This window comes from Pinus tabuliformis, chromosome 5_2 (assembly GCF_031772625.1).
Source record: "Pinus tabuliformis cultivar Carrire ecotype Pingquan chromosome 5_2, CPIR1, whole genome shotgun sequence".
NCBI classification, from domain to species: Eukaryota; Viridiplantae; Streptophyta; class Pinopsida; order Pinales; family Pinaceae; genus Pinus; species Pinus tabuliformis.
The window spans coordinates 652251223-652269830 of record NC_142306.1 but is presented as its reverse complement, the minus strand read 5'-3'; the positions used below and the strand labels follow the sequence as shown (position 1 = coordinate 652269830).

Below are 18608 nucleotides of genomic sequence, written 5' to 3'. Positions count from 1 at the left end.
TTCAGAAATGAGACGACCATGGCCCTAACAATCTAGAATCAAGACTACCTCCATCCATCATAGCATCGAGACATGAACGAATTGTTGAAGCATCACTGTAATAGCACTTATCACTTGTAGGAGCTTCGAAACCTCATTATAGTGATAATACCGAGTCCTTATGGCAACACCGAGACTGTGGTAACATGAACTGTGATGGCAACTAATTGAGATAGTATCGAGACCATTGTACCGTGGTAGCACCGAGAATTCACTGTGGTATAGCACCGAGACTTTACTGCAGTACCGAGACCTCACCTTTGTGATGGCACTGTGACCGTGGAAACATGAACCCAAACTGTGATGTCATCGTGACTTTTATTTGAGCCAAGTTAAGACTGCGATAGCACTAGATTCTTCTTTCTGTCGCTGCTCCGAGCCCTTATCATTGTGGCAAGACCGAACCCTTAACTTTGTGAAAGCACCGAGCCCTTAACTCCGCTGTGATCTCCAAACCTTGCAACCAATCTGAGTTCTATGATGTCTGAACCTCGCTCTGTAATTTTGTTCGAGATTCTTAGATGGAGAAATGCGAAGTCCTAGTAGTGGTATATATAGTTGTTGCCATGTGAAAATAAGTCGACATGAGAATGTGAACAATTGTGTCTTTGAATTAAGCCGACATGTGATGTTGTAAGGGAGGCCGACTTTGTGAGGGTTCTTTCAACAACAAGGAGACTTTGATGGATGGAGGAGTCTTCACAATTTATTTTGACAATAACCTAAAGCCTACAATGGAGGCTTGACCTATACATTTGACCCAAGCATGAAACCCATGCTTTAATAAGTCAAATTAAATTAATATTAAAAATTCTTTTCACTTTCTCTTGACAAATATATTACGTTTGACTCGAGTACAATAATGAAGACCAAAGCTAGTTACGTTTTCCAACATGTTGAAGGAGAGGTAGCAGAACCAGTTGAAAACTCCAATGCTACTATTGAAGCCAGATACAAGAAAGGAGAAGTCAAGGCTAAAAAGATTATCTTTGACTCTTTTGGAGACCTCCTCATCCTTTATGTCTCCAATTTGAAGAAAGCCAAAGAAATGTATGACAAGCTGATTGAAATGTATCAAGTGAACAACTTGAGTCAAATTCTTTCTCTGACGAATCAACTCAAGGATGTTAAGATGAACAGAGGAGAAACCATTCAATCATACTTCATGAGGATATCAAAAATCAAAGATCAACTGTCAACTTCTGGTGAAGTCGTTTCCGATAATGAATTGGTACTAATTTTGCTTGGAGGTCTTCCTTCTTCTTGGGAAACTTTTATTACTACCATCAATAATAATGACAAGTTTTCTACATTTGATGAGCTCTTGGGAAAGTCCAGTGAAGAAGAAGCCAAAATGATTTCCAGAGGGAGAATTCCCAGCATGAGGAGGGAGAACCTATTGCCTTTGCTGTACAAGGCAAAAGGAAGAAAAGAAGAAGAGGAATGCACTATTTGAGAAAGTTTGCTCCCAACAACCCCTCTCAATGGACCAGAGACTTGTCAAAGTCCAATGCTACAATTGTCGCAAGCATGGTGTTAATTTTAGATAACAATGGTATTTTCTATGCTTTAGCACAATTTACTTCAATGTTCCTTATCAGCTCAATGACAATTTCCAATTATATTCAGTAGCAATCACATTAACTTAAACACATTGATAGTAAACGCAGATAGAACCTAAAAACATGTGTAGAAGACAAGCCAAGGCAAGAGGACACAAGATATGGCAGATGCTAGGGACAAACCCCGATGTGGGGAAACCATTTGATCAAATATTTTTATTATTCTTCAATAGTTCAGTAGAGAGAGAGAAAATACAAATATCAGATTTACATGCCCAAAAAAGTCCTGTCAAATCAGCAGTCAACAACAGTCAAATGCAGCCCTAAATAGAAAGTCAACGGTGGTCAAAGAACCTCCAAAATGTCCTCCAAGCAGCTCGGTCAACAACAGTTAAATTCGGCCTTCCAAGAGGGTCAAATTCAGCACAAAACAGATCAGTCAAACCAGTCAAACTGTCCCAATCACCTCAAAAATTGTGCCAATAAATGCAGCCTTCAAAAACCAGATTTTTGCCCACAAGAACAAAGTCAACGCTGGTAAAAAAACACCCAAATCAACGCTGTCCTGTTTTTTGAAATTTTCAGCCAGCAAACATACCCAGAAATTCGTCCTCCTTTCACACTTGGCAAAGTAGAGAAGGCTGCCCCCAAGCTGTACGAACCAATCAAGAGAGGAGAGAGAGATATGTGATGATATGAGTGATGTCCAAATGAGAGAGAGGTCACTCCTATTTATACACCTCGTTGAGGGTGAGGAGACACATCTATTGGGCTTCATGAACCTACATTTGATTGAGGCAGACCTTGACAATTTGTGCATGAGAGAGAATAAATTCGAAATTCCATTTCTGCTTGTCATAATGAGATGATCTTTATATCAAAATTGGACCTCTCAAAAAGAGGAATCCATTGCAATAATCATCTCCATCATATGAGCTGTCCTAAGATGGAATGTGGCCCTAGTTGCCAATTTTAACACATGGCCACTATGCTCGTGAGTGTTCAGAAAACAAAAGAGCATCAAAATCCAACTTCAACGATCGCTCTACCAAAATCTGATTACAAAAGAAGAGGACCTCCATCTGTTCGCAAAGGAAACTATCATTCCTCAAGGAACCAAAGGTATGATAATAATGCAGCTGAGACTCAATCATAGTACTTTCTTGTTTATGCTCTTTCTAGTTCATCTCCTGCAGATTCTTGTGATAGCTAGTTGGTTGATAGTCGTGCTTCAAGGCACTTTATTGGTTACAAAGAAATACTCTCTAATTTGGCTGAGAGGGAGACAAATTTGAAGATCATTCTTGGAGATAACTCTACATATCCCATAAAGGGATTTGGTTCCTTTTCTTTCCATCTAGATCAAGGTAAAACTTTGACTTTTCAAGAAGTTTTATATGTCCGTGGTTTAAAGAAGAATTTTGTGTCCATATGAACTTTAGAAGATAATGAAAGTTTCTTTAATAAATGGTAAATTTCTCACTTGCCCATCGAGATTCAACATGAGAGATGCCTTCACTCTGGGATCTAGATGGGAAGGTCTATACAAAATCAATGGAAGAGCTATTGATGCACTAATCCATGACATTAATCATCAAAGTGAGCTTTAGCACTGAAGGTTTGCTTGTTTGCACTACAAAGCATTACCTCATGTGAGAAAGATGGTTTCCAGAATGCCGGAAATCAAATTTGATCATGATGGCATTTGCCAAGGATGCGCAAGCGGAAAGCAAGTGAAGGGACCATTCCCTTCAAGCAAAAGTAGAACCAGTGAAGTATTGCATCTTGTACATTCTGATTTATGTGGACCAATGCCTATAACTTCTCTTGGTGGGTACTTTTATTATATTATCTCTGTGGATGTTTTTTCTTGCAAAACATGGATTTATTTTCTGAAAAATAAATCTCAAGCTTTTAACATGTTCAAAGATTACAAAGCTCTAGTAGAAAAACAAACTAGAAAGTAGATCAAAATTTTCAGATCTGACAATGGAGGAGAGTTCACTTCCAGTGATTTCATTGACTTCTGCAAAGAAGCTAGAATAAAAAAAGAGACCACTGTACCATATAACCTAGAACAAAATGGTGTGGTCGAGAGAAAGAATAGAACTATCATGGAAGCGATCAAAGCTATGTGGCATGATCAGAAATTGCCAAAGTTTTTATGGGGAGAAGTTGCTAACACAACTGTCTATGTGCAAAATAAATCTGCTCACTGTGCCCTAAACAACAAGACTCCTGAAGAATTCTTCACTGGTGAGAAACCCGAAGTTGGGCACCTAAGGATCTTTGGCTGTCCTGTCTACTTCCATGTCCCAAAAGAGACAAGGAACAAGCTAGAAGCTTTAGGGAACAAAGGTATGTTTGTTGGTTGTTGTGAGAATTCTAAAGCTTATAGAATATACGTACCTGGTCAAAGAAATATGGAATTTAGTAGGGATGTAATATTTGATAAAGATGCAACTCTTGGAAAAGAAAGAGACACTCCTCTTCCTCCTGCTAATGTTGATAGTCAAGATGATGTATTTGAAATACAAGAAGATCTTGAAGCTAAATCTGATCCTGCTGATGAACCCATGGAGCCCATGGATCCTTTGGATCCTCTCTTAGAAGGAGACCTTTATGGCTTCGGTACACTCTTCAAGATGATGATAAACATGCTTATCCCAGAGGATCTTTCAGAGAAAGAAAGAAACCTTGCCTAACCCAAGGATATGTTGTAGCCATGAGCAACATTTTTCAAGCTGAACTGTGCACTTTTGAAGAAACTGTAAAGGCCCAAGTGTGGAACTATGCAATGGATGAATAATATGAATCCATCATTCATAATGATGTATGGAAAGTGGTTCCAAGACCCCAAGGTAAATCTATTGTATCTTCTAAATGGTTGTATAAAATCAAACACGACGTTGATGGCAATATTGAAAAATATAAAGCTATATTTGTGGCTAGAGGTTTTTCTCAGAAAGAGGGATTAGACTATGACGAAATTTTTGCACCTGTTGCTCATTACACCACCATCCGATCTATTGTATCTCTAGCTACTAACCAAGGATTGTCTCTTCACCAAATGGATTTGAAGACTTCTTTTCTGCTTGGCTTCCTTAAAGAAGAAGTATTTTTGGAGCAACCATAAGGCTTTGAAGTACATGATCAAAAAACTTGTGTGTAGGCTGAAGAAAGCCCTCTATGGTTTGAAGCAAGCTCCGAGAGCTTGGTATGCTCACATAGATAGCTTCTTAATGAATCTTGGTTTTACCAGAAGCAATGCAGATCCAAATCTTTACTTTAAGGTATGCCTTTGATTTTGGTATTGTATGTTGATGATTTATTTCTGACTAATAGTGAACCTCTTATTCTCTAGTGTAAGAGGGAGTTAGCTTCTAAATTTGAAATGAAAGATCTTAGTTTGATGCACTACTTTCTGGGCCTAGAGATATGGCAAAAATCTAGTGAGATTTTCCTTTCTCAAGGAAATTATGTTGTCAAACTATTAGAAAGGTTTGGCATGACTGAATGTAAGTCCATCAATACTCCAATGGAAATGAATTTCAAGAAGCTTTGTGGTAAAGCTACAGGACTTGATTTGGCTAATTCTTCTGAGTACCGTCAACTGATTGGGGCACTGATGTTCTTAGTGAACACTAGACTAGATATATGCTTTGCAGTCAATACTCTGAGTCAATACATGATTAAGCCTGCTCATGCACACTGGGTTTCTACAAAGCATGTGTTGAGGTACCTGCATGGGACCATCAATCTTGGATTGAGATATACTGCCGAAGATGTAAGGCTACATGGATACTCTGATGCTGATTGGGCTGGTAACTCTACTGATAGAAAGAGCACATTAGGGTGTTGCTTCAACTTAGGATCTGCCATGATATCTTGGATGAGTAGAAAGAAAAAGTTTGTTGCCCTTAGCACGAGTGAAGCATAATACATTGTTGCTAGCTATGAGGCAATATGGCTAAGGAAGCCCTTTGGAGAGTTGTTTGAGCAAGTATTGGATACTACAGTAATTTACTATGACAGTAAGAGTGGGATTCAACTTGCTAAAAATCCTGTGTTCCATGACAAGTCCAAACACATTGAGATCAAATATGGTGCAAAGAGGAGCAGTAAGACCATCATATAGCGACTGATGACCAGATCACCGACATTCTTACCAAGCCTTTGCCGAAAGGAAATTTCTTGGTTTTCAGAGGACAACTTGGACTAATAGATGTGACCCTTCCTAGAGAGGGTGGTCATGGATGATAAGCCTTGGATGTGCGAGATCCTTGTCATGTGTTGACAAGTGGACCCCCCAAGCAGTGATGAGCCTTGTATGAGCGAGATCCTTGTCTTGTGTTGACAAGTGGATCCACCCAAGCAGGGATGAGCCTTGGATGTGAGAGATCCTTGTCATGTGTTGACAAGTCGACCACCACAAGTGTGTATAGGGTGATGGTAGTATCTCCCCTATGATGATTCTTCTTCATTAGATTGTAACATCATTGTTCCAAAGCAAAGATAGCATAGATCATTGTACCAGAAAGAAATTCCTCCTTGGCTGAGAGGGAGTGTTGAAAATTGACAACTATGGGATGAATCTCCTTGAATAGAGTTTCATTTATGACCTTTCTAAAGTGAATTTCTAAAATTAGAAAGTCATGTCTGTCTTTGCAACCATGACTTTCCAAAAATAGTAAATCTCCTTCCATCAATTCATAATCATATATACATGATGGAAATTCACTTAACTTGTCCTAAATCAATCTCAATTGTTTAATTTTTAACTTCATCATCAATATTATTATTATTATTACTACTATTATCCTCTTTATGATATTCTTATATTATTATTAAAATGAAATTCGAGTCTCTTAGTCATGAGACTCAATCATGTCATATGTAACTCCCCTTAATTAATGCATGTCTTAAATTCATTATTACATACATTTCAAGGGCTAAAATATTAATTATGAAGATCGACCATAGCTACAAAATTCAACAGGGGTATCGCCTCCGTGGTGCCAGGCACAAGTCACACATAGGGATAGTTGTGAAAAAACTATATCACATACCTAATAAGTGGCAAAATGTGTTTTCAGCCCCCACTATCTCAAGGGCATGGGAAGTGTGGGGGGCATGCCCTTGTATAACATTGGTATATTCCAATCCATGCTTTGAACCTATATATGCCATTGCACAACATAAGTGAAAGGTACTGGATTACCATACATTGTAAGCACCTATTCCATTTTAATCATTTGTATGTCTTGAATGGTGAGCTAAGATAGACATTCATGGGGTGAACCCATTACATGAAAAGTAACAAGCCATTTTATGGTTTAAAAACATGTTGACAACATGTTAAAGATATTTCAACTAACCCAATATGAACCATAGTTTTAAAACTAGGCCAGTTCGCCTTAGATTCAACCCGGTAGACCGAGCCAAACCCCTGCTCGGGCCGGCTCTACTAATTAACCAGTCCAACGGCCAATCCGTTATCGAATCGGCCGAGTTGGTCATTGACTCGACCTGTTCGGTAACGAACAAGCCAACTCGGCTGAGCCTGACTTAAACCAGCCGATTTGAGCGATGGGAAAAAAAGGCATCAGGGCAGACTCCAAATTGGGTTTTTTTCTTTCCCTAATGCCTCTACCCTTCTCCCAAGCCTATTAAAGTGACCAAACCCATCACATTTTGTCACAACTATCTCATTGCATTTGCGTGAGCATTTGTGAGGAGTTTGTGAAGAGTTGGAGTTGGTTATTGGAGCAACGGTGAGGAGGTTCTTGGGCTATCATTGGAGCGACATTTTGGAGCAACATTGAGGAGGCTATAGGTATTTTTTGTTTCAGTTCTCAAATTTTCCCTTGTTTTTTTTTGGCAGATCTAGAGGTTGAAATCAATTTTTCTAGAAGAAATGAAGAGTTTTTTTTCTTCATTTTAAGAATTTTGTCCTTTCATTTCCAATTCCAAATATAAAAAAATGGCTCCTAGAATGAAAGATGCTGCTTAGGCATTTGTTGAGATGATTGACAATCAAATGTATTGCAAATTTTGTTATAAAAGATTTAAGGAAGGTCGAGGGGGCATTCACAGGGTGAAACAACACTTGGCTGGTATTAGAGGTCAAATTGTCCCATGTGCAACACCAATAGAGCAGATTGGGGAAATTAGGAAGGAGTTGCTAGAAAAATTTGAGATGTTTGAGGAAGAAAAAGCTAAGCAAAAAGAAAGAGGCTGAAATAGGGAGGAAGATGAGTCTAAAATACATGGTGGCTGCCAACCCCAATTTTGGGTATGAGGGCTCTTCATCTATCTCTTGTAGTGATGCATCCAACCCCTTTCGTTATGTTCCTCCCTCTTTGGAGTCTAATCAAGAAAAGGCTAAGGGTAAAATTAAAAAGAAGGGTGATATCAAAAGTTATTTCACACCCTCCTCTCCCTCTAATAGTGCACATGGTCCTCAAGCTAATAGAAGTCAAATTTAGCCTACTTTAGATGACCATTGGAAGAAAGAATCGAGAGAAACTGCTTGTGATTACATAGCTAGATGGTGGTATGATGCTGATATACCCTTCAATGCTGCTCGCTCATTGTATTATGAATCTATGTTTGATGCTGATATCCCCTTCAATGCTGCTCGTTCACTGTATTATGAACCTATGTTTGATGCTGATATCCCCTTCAACGTTGCCCATTTATTGTATTATGAACCTATGTTTGATGCCATATTTGCTACTGGTAAGGACTTCAAAGGCCCTACTATGCATGAATTAAGGGGATCTCTTTTGCAAAAAGAGGTTATGTCCATTGAGGAATATTTGAAAGATTTCAAAAGCTCATGGGTGAAAACAGGATGTACCATCATGTCAGATGGATGGATTGATCAAAGGAACTATACCATTATAAATTTTCTTATCTTTTGCCCACAGGGAACCATGTTTCTAAAATTAGTTGATGCATCTGATAAGGTGAAAGATGCACACTTGTTGTTTCAACTTTTGAATCAGGTTGTTGAAGAGGTGGGGGTGGCTAATGTTGTTCAGATCATCACAGATAATGCTTCTAACTATGTTCTTGCTGGAAAAATGTTAAGAGGAAAAACACAAAACCATCTTTTGGATCCCATGTGCTGCACATTGCATAGATCTCATGCTTGAGGATATTGGTAAAGTAGATTGGATCAAGAACACTATAGAGCATGCCAAAAGCATAACAAAGTATATCTACAAGCACTCATGGATTTTGAACTTGATGAGGAAAAACACAGGGGGCAAGGATCTTGTTAGGCCCGCCATTGCTAGATTTGCAACTCATTTTTTGACATTGCAATCTATGCTTTCCCAACTTAGAAACTTGCAGATTATGTTTTCTAGTGATGAATGGAATGGATGTCAATGGGCTCGCAAACATGATGGCAAAGATGTAAGAAAGAAAGTTATTGATGACATATTTTGGAAAAAGGAAGCAGAGATTGTGAAAGTTGTTGAGCCAATAGTTAAGGTGTTGCGACTGGTGTATGGGGGAAGATTGGTTGTGGGTTTCATTTATGAGGCTATGGATTAGGCAAAGGAACAAATAAAGGCAACATACAACGATAGAGTGGCTAAGTATGGGCCCATTTGGGAAATCATTGATCAAAGATGGAACAATCAACTCCATCGCCCTATTCACGCAACTGGGTTTTTTCTGAACCCAAGGTATTATTATAAAGCTTTGGTTGGAGAAGATTTGACTAGGGAGGTGAGAGATGGATTGATTGAGTACCTTGAGTTCATGGTCCCTGATGAGAGTGAGTCGCTGGAGATACACCAATAGGTCACTTGTTTCAGTAGAGCCACAAGTACCTTTGGAAAAAACCTAGCAAGGATTGCAAGGGAAGTAGATGAGCTAGGTAAATAATTTCAATTTTCAAATTCTTATTTTGTTAAATTGTTTATAATTTGAAAGTTGGATATAATTTGTTGAACTAACTCGTTACACAACTATGTTTTTTACAACACAATGGTGTGAGGCATTTGGTAGCCAGTGTCCTCAATTGTAGAAGTTTGCAATCTGTATTTTGAGTCAAACTTGCAGTGCTTCTGGGTGTGAGCGCAATTGGTCTGTCTTTGTGAGGATCCACACGAAGAGAAAACATTTAGAACAAAAACGGTTAAATGACCTAGTCTTCGTCCAATACAACCTCCTGCTAAGATGCAGCCAATTGCTAAAAAAAAGACTTGATACAGATCCCATTGTGTTGGAAGGTATTGATCCATCCTCAGATTGGGTAGTGGAGACTCAATCAACAGAGTTAGACCTTGATGAGGACATTGATGTTGATTTTGACTTGGAGATGGATGCATTACAGATTGTTCAGTTAAATGCAGATCCACTAGTACCGACCCAAGTCGTCCAGTTGTAGGCACTTCCTCTACTCAGCGACGACATAGGCACATAGCTTGTCTATCTCAGTGTGCAATTAGTACTAGTGCTACTACTTCTACAATTGCAATTGGAGATCTTGATGAAGAGGAGCCATGGGTTTCCCTGTTTGACTCCGATTCAGAGTTTGAGCCAGATGATGTTGCCTTGTCTAGTAGTAGTGACTAGTGATGTTTTGTTGTAGAGGCCATTTAGAGCCTCCTTGGTTATGTGTTTTTGTTCTGATCTCTATATATTACATGTATTGGACAGTGCATTGGGTGCCATTTTGATATAATAGATATATTCATGAGCATACTTTGATCATATGTTGTCTTCTCTCTATATTCTAATGCTTTGAGTTTGGAAACATGAATGAAAATCTTTAAAATATGTTTTTTCATAAAAAAATAAATATTTAATGTATTTTTACAAAGACCAAGTCATTGAAATCAACTAGGCCGAGTCGGAGTTTGAGTCAGAGTCGACCCTCAGCGGGTTCCAAATTTGAGTCCGAGTTTTAAAACTATGATATGAACCATGATATAGAGAAGTATATCGAATCACACATCCGTGGTACACCTATAAATGTCTTTCTATGAATTTTCTATCAGGACTGTCAATGACCAAACATCAACATAATAGTAGGTTTGGGTTGCTTAGGTTTTCTAAGATGGTGATCCTCATATACAGCAAGAAAATCATTACTGCTCTAGAGGTTCTCAAACTCTTCTTCACACTCATGGAAAACACTTTAGCCTTCCGCATCGTCTTGAGTCAAGCATCCAGGCATATCAATCATTTCCAGAAGTCCCTTCGGATTATGTTGGATAACAAGCTACAACTGTAAATTGCATTTCATTGCAGATAGAAATGGTTAAGTCAATTATATGGCATCCATGTGTTACAAAAGTATGGTTGGTACACTACAAGCCAGTGATGTGTGGAGGCCTGAGGGATGGTGGTTTACCATGTGGCAAATGCCCATGGTTTGATACATAAAGTGGCATACATAACACACGGGATTTTTCAGAGGGATATCTCACAAAATTTTTGTTAGACAAAATTGATGTCATCAACCATTAATAATTTGATTCTATATCAATTTATATAAATATAATTCCTTTTTTGCTTATGAGGCGATGGAGAAGTTGATAAAGTTTAATTATGACAAATAAGTACTCTATTAAAATTGTCTCTACATGATGAAGTAGGCAAAAGTGAAATTTTGTTTTGCCTGTTTTGAGCTTTTTGAAGGCACGATGTAAGCACTTGCCAGTTCTGGTCCTATCATCTAATGTCACTTTGTTGCAATGGTTGTTTCTGCGTAGTTCATTTAGATGCTGTAGTTGATGTGATTTATCTACTATTTCATAAATCACTTCTTATTGTTTTGCAGGCTTCTCAATCTCAGTTTCAACATGGAAAGCCTAGTTCACAGGAGCCACCTGCCCCACCTAACAGCATATTGTTTATCCAGAATCTACCCCATGAGACAACCACTATGATGCTACAGATGTTGTTCCAGCAATATCCTGGTTTCAAGGAAGTACGTATGATTGAGGCAAAGCCTGGCATTGCCTTTGTGGAGTATGGAGATGAAATGCAAGCATCAGTAGCTATGCAGGCTCTTCAAGGCTTTAAGATAACTCCCCAGAACCCAATGCTTATTACATATGCCAAGAAATAGTTCATTAATTGACAATGCCAGATGTTATCTTGGATGGTTCTCTCTGGCATCCTTCAAGGTCTTTCTTCACCAATATTCAAGGAAATTTCCAGCACGTTTGCCCTTGTTTATGGGAAGGTGATTGGGAGTTTTATGTAGTTGTCTTCCAACCTTCACTTAGCGGCTGGAAGAGGTATATGAGTAATATGCCCTGTGTTCGAAACAGAAAATTTTGGACAAATAGACCTATATTGTTATATAAATCTAACCCTCCAGTAATTTTGTATATGAGTAATATGCCCTGTATTCGAAACAGTTTTTTTTGACAAATAGACCTATTTTTCTCTATAAATCTAACCCTCCTGTAATTTTGTATTGAGAATGGTTCTAATGTCTTCCAAACACACTGATCATTTGATTGGTGAGGTCATTTTAATTTGATGAAAACAAAGTATTCAAAACAGATTTTTTTTGACAAATAGAACTATTTTGCTCTATAAATCTAACCCTCCAGTAATTTTGTATTGAGAATGGTTTTAATGTTTTCAAAAACACGCTGATCATCTGATTGGTGAGGTCATTTCAATTTGATGAAAACAAACTGGACCTTGATGCCAACAAGAGGAATTTCATTTTAGGTACCTGGCAAAGCAATGGCTGGGAAAAGGGTGAAGTTAAACCCTATGCAAAAAACCACAGTATTACATTTGAGAAGAGAGTTTTAATTTTGGGTGGTATATGGTCAACTCTTGCATTATATATATAGATATATGGTCTCAGTAAGTAGTTTTGTGGATTGGTATAATAAATAGTATTGTGACAGTAGCATTTTAATTGGGGCATTTTTAATAAAAAATTCTAGTTGTAGACTACTGCAAGACAAAGGTATTCTGTAGTTCCTGGCCAAATATATTTGACCAGTCAGCCTATTCGTAGCCTTTGCTTTTCATGGTTGTAACTTTAACTTTGAGCACATTTTAATATTTTATGTCCTATTAGATGCCCACTTTTCCATGCTTGTGATGCTATTGCAGTTTTAAGGGTTGCTAGTTCATATAATCCATAGAGCACATAAATAGTCAGAGAATTCCAACAATTTGAAGTAAGGGAATCTCTTTGGCAGTCATAATAACAAAAGTATTCAAAGATATTTTTTTGCAGAGCTCCAATGATAAATGCAAAGGTTTCAAAGAATGGATAGAAGGATTAATTGGCAATGTAAAGGTTTTCACCTGTCACATCTGATGACAAATTACAAGTCAAAATTTCTGTCATATGATTAGTATATATTCAAATCAAAATGATTGAGTAGAAATCGAGCTCTATGTGGTTGGTATATATTCAAATCAAAATGATCAAGCAGAAAATGACTTGTGCTAATAGAGTTTCTTGCCATACTGCCATTGTGGAAAAATTGGACAGAATTTATTGCTTGTTAGGTAGATGACCGCTGTGTATTTTTGGCGGCTTTGGACACTTCCAAATCTGCCGAATATTCTTATACATTCTCCTTCTTGTTTACTCGAGGAGTTGCACAGAAAATAAAAATTTTAATGTCATAACTCTAAACTAACAACCGGTAGTTTATATAAGGGCAGGCTCTTGTGTACCTGATGCCACCTTGGAATTTGTTTACGGAATGCTCTCAGTCTGATGCCAGGCTCGTGTGCCTGATGGCACCTTGGAATTTGTTTACAAAATGCTCTCAGTCAGACGCATACACAGCAGCACTCACAAATATATTACTGCAAGACAAAAGAATATACATGCCCCTAAAAAGGAGGGGGACTTGCAACTTCTAGCCTGCAACTAGGGTGGCAAAAGTATTGGCTGATATAGCATCTTATAAACACCATAAAGAAACTAATGTGTGAGGAGACACAGATATGGAGGAAAGATGCTTTTAATGTCATAGTTTAAAGCCCTCTGTTGGAAATTGGTAGCTTTGATCGGTATTTTCATTGTCAAAATTGAAGAAATTAATTATTTTTCAGCTGTCCAATATGGCCTCAAATGGACTAGTCGGCCCCTCCACTTGAAGGGGTTTGACCCTAAGATCAAAAACCCTTCTCTTGACTCATATATGTTGACATTTGTTGACCTCTTTTGGTATCATCAACTCACTCATTCATTCGACCAATCAAAGAGATCTGTTCACACGTGCGATGAGAAGGATTATCTTTGTTGACCAGCCTATTTGACTTCTGTTAACCAGGATTGACTTGATTTGTTCTCTGCTGTTTGTCCGAATTGTTGGTTGAGGTTTGAAGGCCAATTTCTCTATGCTTTGTTGACTACCATTGACTGAAGTCCTGTCTTTGTTTCTGGGCTGTTGACCAAGAGTTTGACTGTGGGAATTACAAGCTGAATTTCATCTCTTTGACCAGCTGCCTCAGGCCATCTTGTGCAGACTTTGACTGTGAGCAAGTGTTGACATTTTCTCTCATTTCATTGGTTTTGACTTGTAGAAATTACAAGCCGAATTTCGGCCCTTTGACCAGCTGCCTCAGGCCGAAATTCCACGTAGATTTTGACTGTGAGCAAGTGTTGAGTTTTACTCTCATTTGACTGGTTTTGACTTGGAAATTATTGAAGTCAATGGTTGGTTTTTTGATTGGACTATTCTGATGTACAATTGATGAATTGAATTCTCTCATACGGAAAGTTTATTGGGTTTTCCCCCTTGTGGGGTTTTGTCCCAAGAAATTTTGGTGGCTATTGTTTCATTGTCTTATTGCGATCTCTATTGCTCTATTGAAAATTATGGTTGAAATTTTCAAGTAGAATTGCTTAATGATTGCAATGCTTTAAAGAAGTCCAATTGTATCATTGGAAGTAGTTATCAATTTGAAAATTGCTTCAAGCCGAAATTCCACCCTCTTGTGTAGATTTTCACTGTGAGCAAGTGTCGAGTTTCTCTCTCATTTGACTAGTTTTGACTTGAAAATTATTGAAGTCAATGGTTGGTTTTTTGATTGGAATATTCTGATGGACATTTGATGAATTGAATTCTCTCATATGGAAAGTTTATCGGGTTTTCTCCCTTGTGGGGTTTTGTCCCAGGAAATTTTGGTGTCTCTTGTTTCATTGTCTTATTGTGATCTCTATTGCCCTATTGAAATTTATGGGTGAAATTTTCAAGTATAATTGCTTAATGATTACAATGATTCAAAGAAGTGAAATTGTATCATTGGAAGTAGTTATCAGTTTGAAAATTGCTCGTCTTGTTTGCATCTAGAAAATCAACATGTTATCAGAGCCTTGGTGAAGGAGAAGAGCATTGAGAGCACCTTAAAGAGCATTGAGATCCTGCATCTTTTTTCTTGATTGGCTATCTTCATCTTGAATTCCTTCATGAAGACAAAAAACAAGCTTGAGGGAACCACAAACTTCAGAGCAAAGACTAGAATTGACTTTGTTCTTGCAAGACATAAGGTCTTGGGTCTTGTAAAATGATTGGTTACTGAACCAACTGATCAAGCAGGGAAAGACAAGTTCCAAGAAGATGATATCTTGGCTATAAGCATCAATGTGGAATCTGTTAGAGATCATTTGATTCCTTATATTGTTGATTTTAAATCTTTCAAGGAAATGTGTTGGAAGTTGAATGCAACCATTAGAAAGATTAATTATGAAAAATAAATGTACATATAAAATGGAATGTAAATGGACATGAAATGTAAATGAAATGAATTTGAAGTTGCCATGGATGGAAAAATAGTTAGATATTTTCATTAAAATATTAAATATTCCCTTCGAGTTTCAAGCTGAATTTTTATGGTTAGGGGTTTTTGAGGAGGTGTGGGGATTGGAGTTTGTTGTTTTGTGGAAGGAGTACTATGTAGGGTTTTGAGGGTGTGAGAAGAGCTTGGAAGGCAGGGTAGCCTCCCTACCGCAATGGTAGGGGGGGCTGCATACTATGTAAATTTTAGTTGATGTTAATGAAAGGAATCCGAATTCTCGTCCCGTGGACTATCAACATGTTTTATGTACAACAATTTGTGAAATGTAGTTTGCTGGTTTAAATCATTGTTAGTTTCATTTTTTCTATTTTTGTATGTTTTGAGTTAAGTTTCTTTTTGTTAGCCCTCTTGGCCAAAGGGTAACAATTTTGTCCAACAATTTGCACCAGTTGGGAAAAGCCTAGTTCCCCTCTTCAGTTGAGTGGCAACAATGGTGGAGAGAAGCCCAAGTGGTTAAACTTGTGATTGGATAGAGGTTATGGGCCTAGCTAGCATGTAGCTTCAGGAAGAGCGCAAAATCAGTAATTTCTTGGCTCAAAATTTTCTGGGTTCTTGTTTGTCTGGTGCTTGCTTCTATGTTTGTAGAGGTTCTCTTTGCCCGTGGGCTCCTGTGGCATTTTCTTTATGAGAGAGAGACATCTAACATTGTTGTGGTGGCTGTAGAGGCTTTGATAAAAGACCCGATGGTGGATTAAAAAGAATGGCTGGGATGCTGTGCATATCATGAAAGACCAAGACTAAGGCTTGACCTAACATGAGCAAGGATTCTTTTTTGTGAAAGTGGCTGCCTTGTTTAGCCACCATTTATCAACGTTGGGGTGAGGAAGGAGTAGTTTTTGCCATGGGTGGTGCTCTGTTGAGTGTTTCTCTATCGGGAATACTGATACTTGTTGCTGTTGTTATTGGAAGTGAGTTTGCTCCGCTTTAATGGGTATTGGTATCACACGGTAAAGTGGGTCCTGTGGTCTCATCGGTCAATAATGGGGTGTATAATGAGTATTTGCTCAATGAAGCCGAGGAAGATGGCAACAAATTGAGAAACACTTCCTCCAAGTGTGTTGAGATATAGAACCCCATCCCCTCAATGTGATTTGTGAGTGCAATGACCCTTTGCAGTGCCATTCAGTGTGATAATTTTGGCACATGCATGACTGACCAAAAGAGACTTGGTCAACGCTGCGCAGGGAAATTTTTAAAGGATCACACATATGGAATCACTGTGCAGGTATATGGGCAACTCTTCCACAATATTGCACAAGAACGAAGAATGGGTATGAGCAGGGTGAGCAACTAACACAAACTATTTCTATCGCAACACACACAAGGGCAATGACTTACGCTGAGAAACATGGAGAGCCAACAACAAATGTCATCCCCCTACCAACGCTTCCCAACAATTTGCAACGTGGACAAGAATGGCGAGCTTGCAAGGGTGTCGTGCTTGCATCTCTCGATAAGTTGTGTAAGGTGCGATGGACTGCCAGGACGGGTTGATGATATGGCTGTGCATTGCAATCTGAGAGAAACATCATTGTTGTGGAGTTAGAGAGAGAGACCGCTATAGGAGTTCCTTTGGTGTTTGAAAGCTTGGCTGAAGACATAAATGGCGTCATAAAGTAGTCTGATGGAGCTTGATGGGCTGAGGCTTGATATTCCAACTTCATTGACCACTAGTTTGGTTCAGTGCTCACTGTTTAGCTGGAGGCAAACTCCTTTCCTTGTACATGGATGGGGAGAAGTTGGTTGCATAATGATTTATGCGCTGCGGTTTGTAAAGACTCTTTTTAGAGCGGTTGTTAGGCTAGGACAATGACCATGAATTTTGCAGCAAACTGTGTTGGGGGAGCCCTAATCCAGAACACAGATTCCAAAAATTGCTACAATAAAATTATTAAATTTTATTACAACCTAGTTTTGTAGTCATTGTCCAACAATTTTGTACTAGCAGTCTGCTAATTTTGTTCTAGTTTTGTGATTTTGTTTTTTTTGTTGTAGAACCAGTGAACTTACGTAGAACCCATGTAGCGCATTAATGAAATCTGGGACATAGTATAAGGGAAGTCTTCATTAAGACCTCCATAGGTGTTGCTAGCTGGTCCCACACAAACCAATTAGCACGCTACATTTTTTGGATGCCCCAAAATAGTAGGTGTAGGAAGAGAGACAAAGATTGGCAGCTAAAGACTCTAACCAAATGGAAACAAAGAAATCCAACACCAGCAAGTGACAAAAAGTAAATCATCTGAGTAGGTGTGACAAACATGGACAATGGAAAAAGGGGGAGCAGTACATAACTGAATGCATGTTGTAGTAAACAATGGCAGAAAATAGAGTAGAGTAGAGAAGAAGAGAGTGGGGTCTTGTTAGAAAACGTTGGAACCCCCACGAGAGTAGAGAAGAGATTGGGTCTTGCTAGCAAAAGGCTGGGACACCCATAGGAAGAGGAAGGTGCACCAAGAGGGAGTGCAAAGTAGAGAAAAAATAGTAGGGAACAACCTGAAGTTCAGTGTTCAAAGGTGGATTGGGATCGCACAGTGGTAGCACAGGGAATTGTGGATGTCTGAATGCACCTAGCTCGGGACGAGCCATCGATTAGTGCTGGGGGCATGTTGGAAGTCAAATGCAATTATTAGAAAGATTAATTATGAAAATTGAATGTAAATGTAAAATGGAATGTAAATGACATGAAATGTAAATGAAATGAATTTGAAGTTGTCATGGAAGGAAAAACAATTATATTTTCATTAAAAGATTAAATGTTCCCCTCTAGTTTCATGTTACAAATTTTTAGCATTAGGGGTTTTTGAGGAGGTGTTGGGATTGGAGTTCGTCATTTTGTGGAAGGAGTACTGCGTAGGGTTTTGAGGGTGTGAGAAGAGCTTGGAAGGCAGGGAAACCTCCCTGTTGCCATGGCAGGGATGGTTGCATACTATGTAAATTTTCTTTGATGTTAAGGAAAGGAATCTAGATTCTCGTCCCGTGGACTATTTGCAACGATATGTTTTATGTACAACCATCTGTGAAATGTAGTTTTCTGGTTTAAATTTCTATTAGTTTCATTTTGATGTTTGTGTATGTTCCTAAGTTAAATCTTTGCAGTTATGTTTCTTTTTGTTGGCCCTCCTCGCTAGAGGGTAAAAATTTTGTTCGAAAAAATGTATGAGGCTCTCACTGGATTATATACCAACA

At 38.4% G+C, this 18608-nt stretch overlaps 1 protein-coding gene across 1 annotated transcript in view; it reads left to right on the top strand.

The window, feature by feature from the left end:
• LOC149160741 (U2 small nuclear ribonucleoprotein B''-like) overlaps positions 1 to 12139 on the top strand; it is a 151455-nt gene extending 139316 nt beyond the window's left edge. The window contains exon 5 of the mRNA XM_089436794.1: positions 11407 to 12139. Within this exon, the coding sequence (XP_089292920.1) occupies positions 11407 to 11697 (291 nt within the window). The 3' untranslated portion in view covers positions 11698 to 12139. The remainder of the gene's footprint in view (positions 1 to 11406) is intronic.
• The last annotated feature ends 6469 nt before the right edge of the window (positions 12140 to 18608 follow it).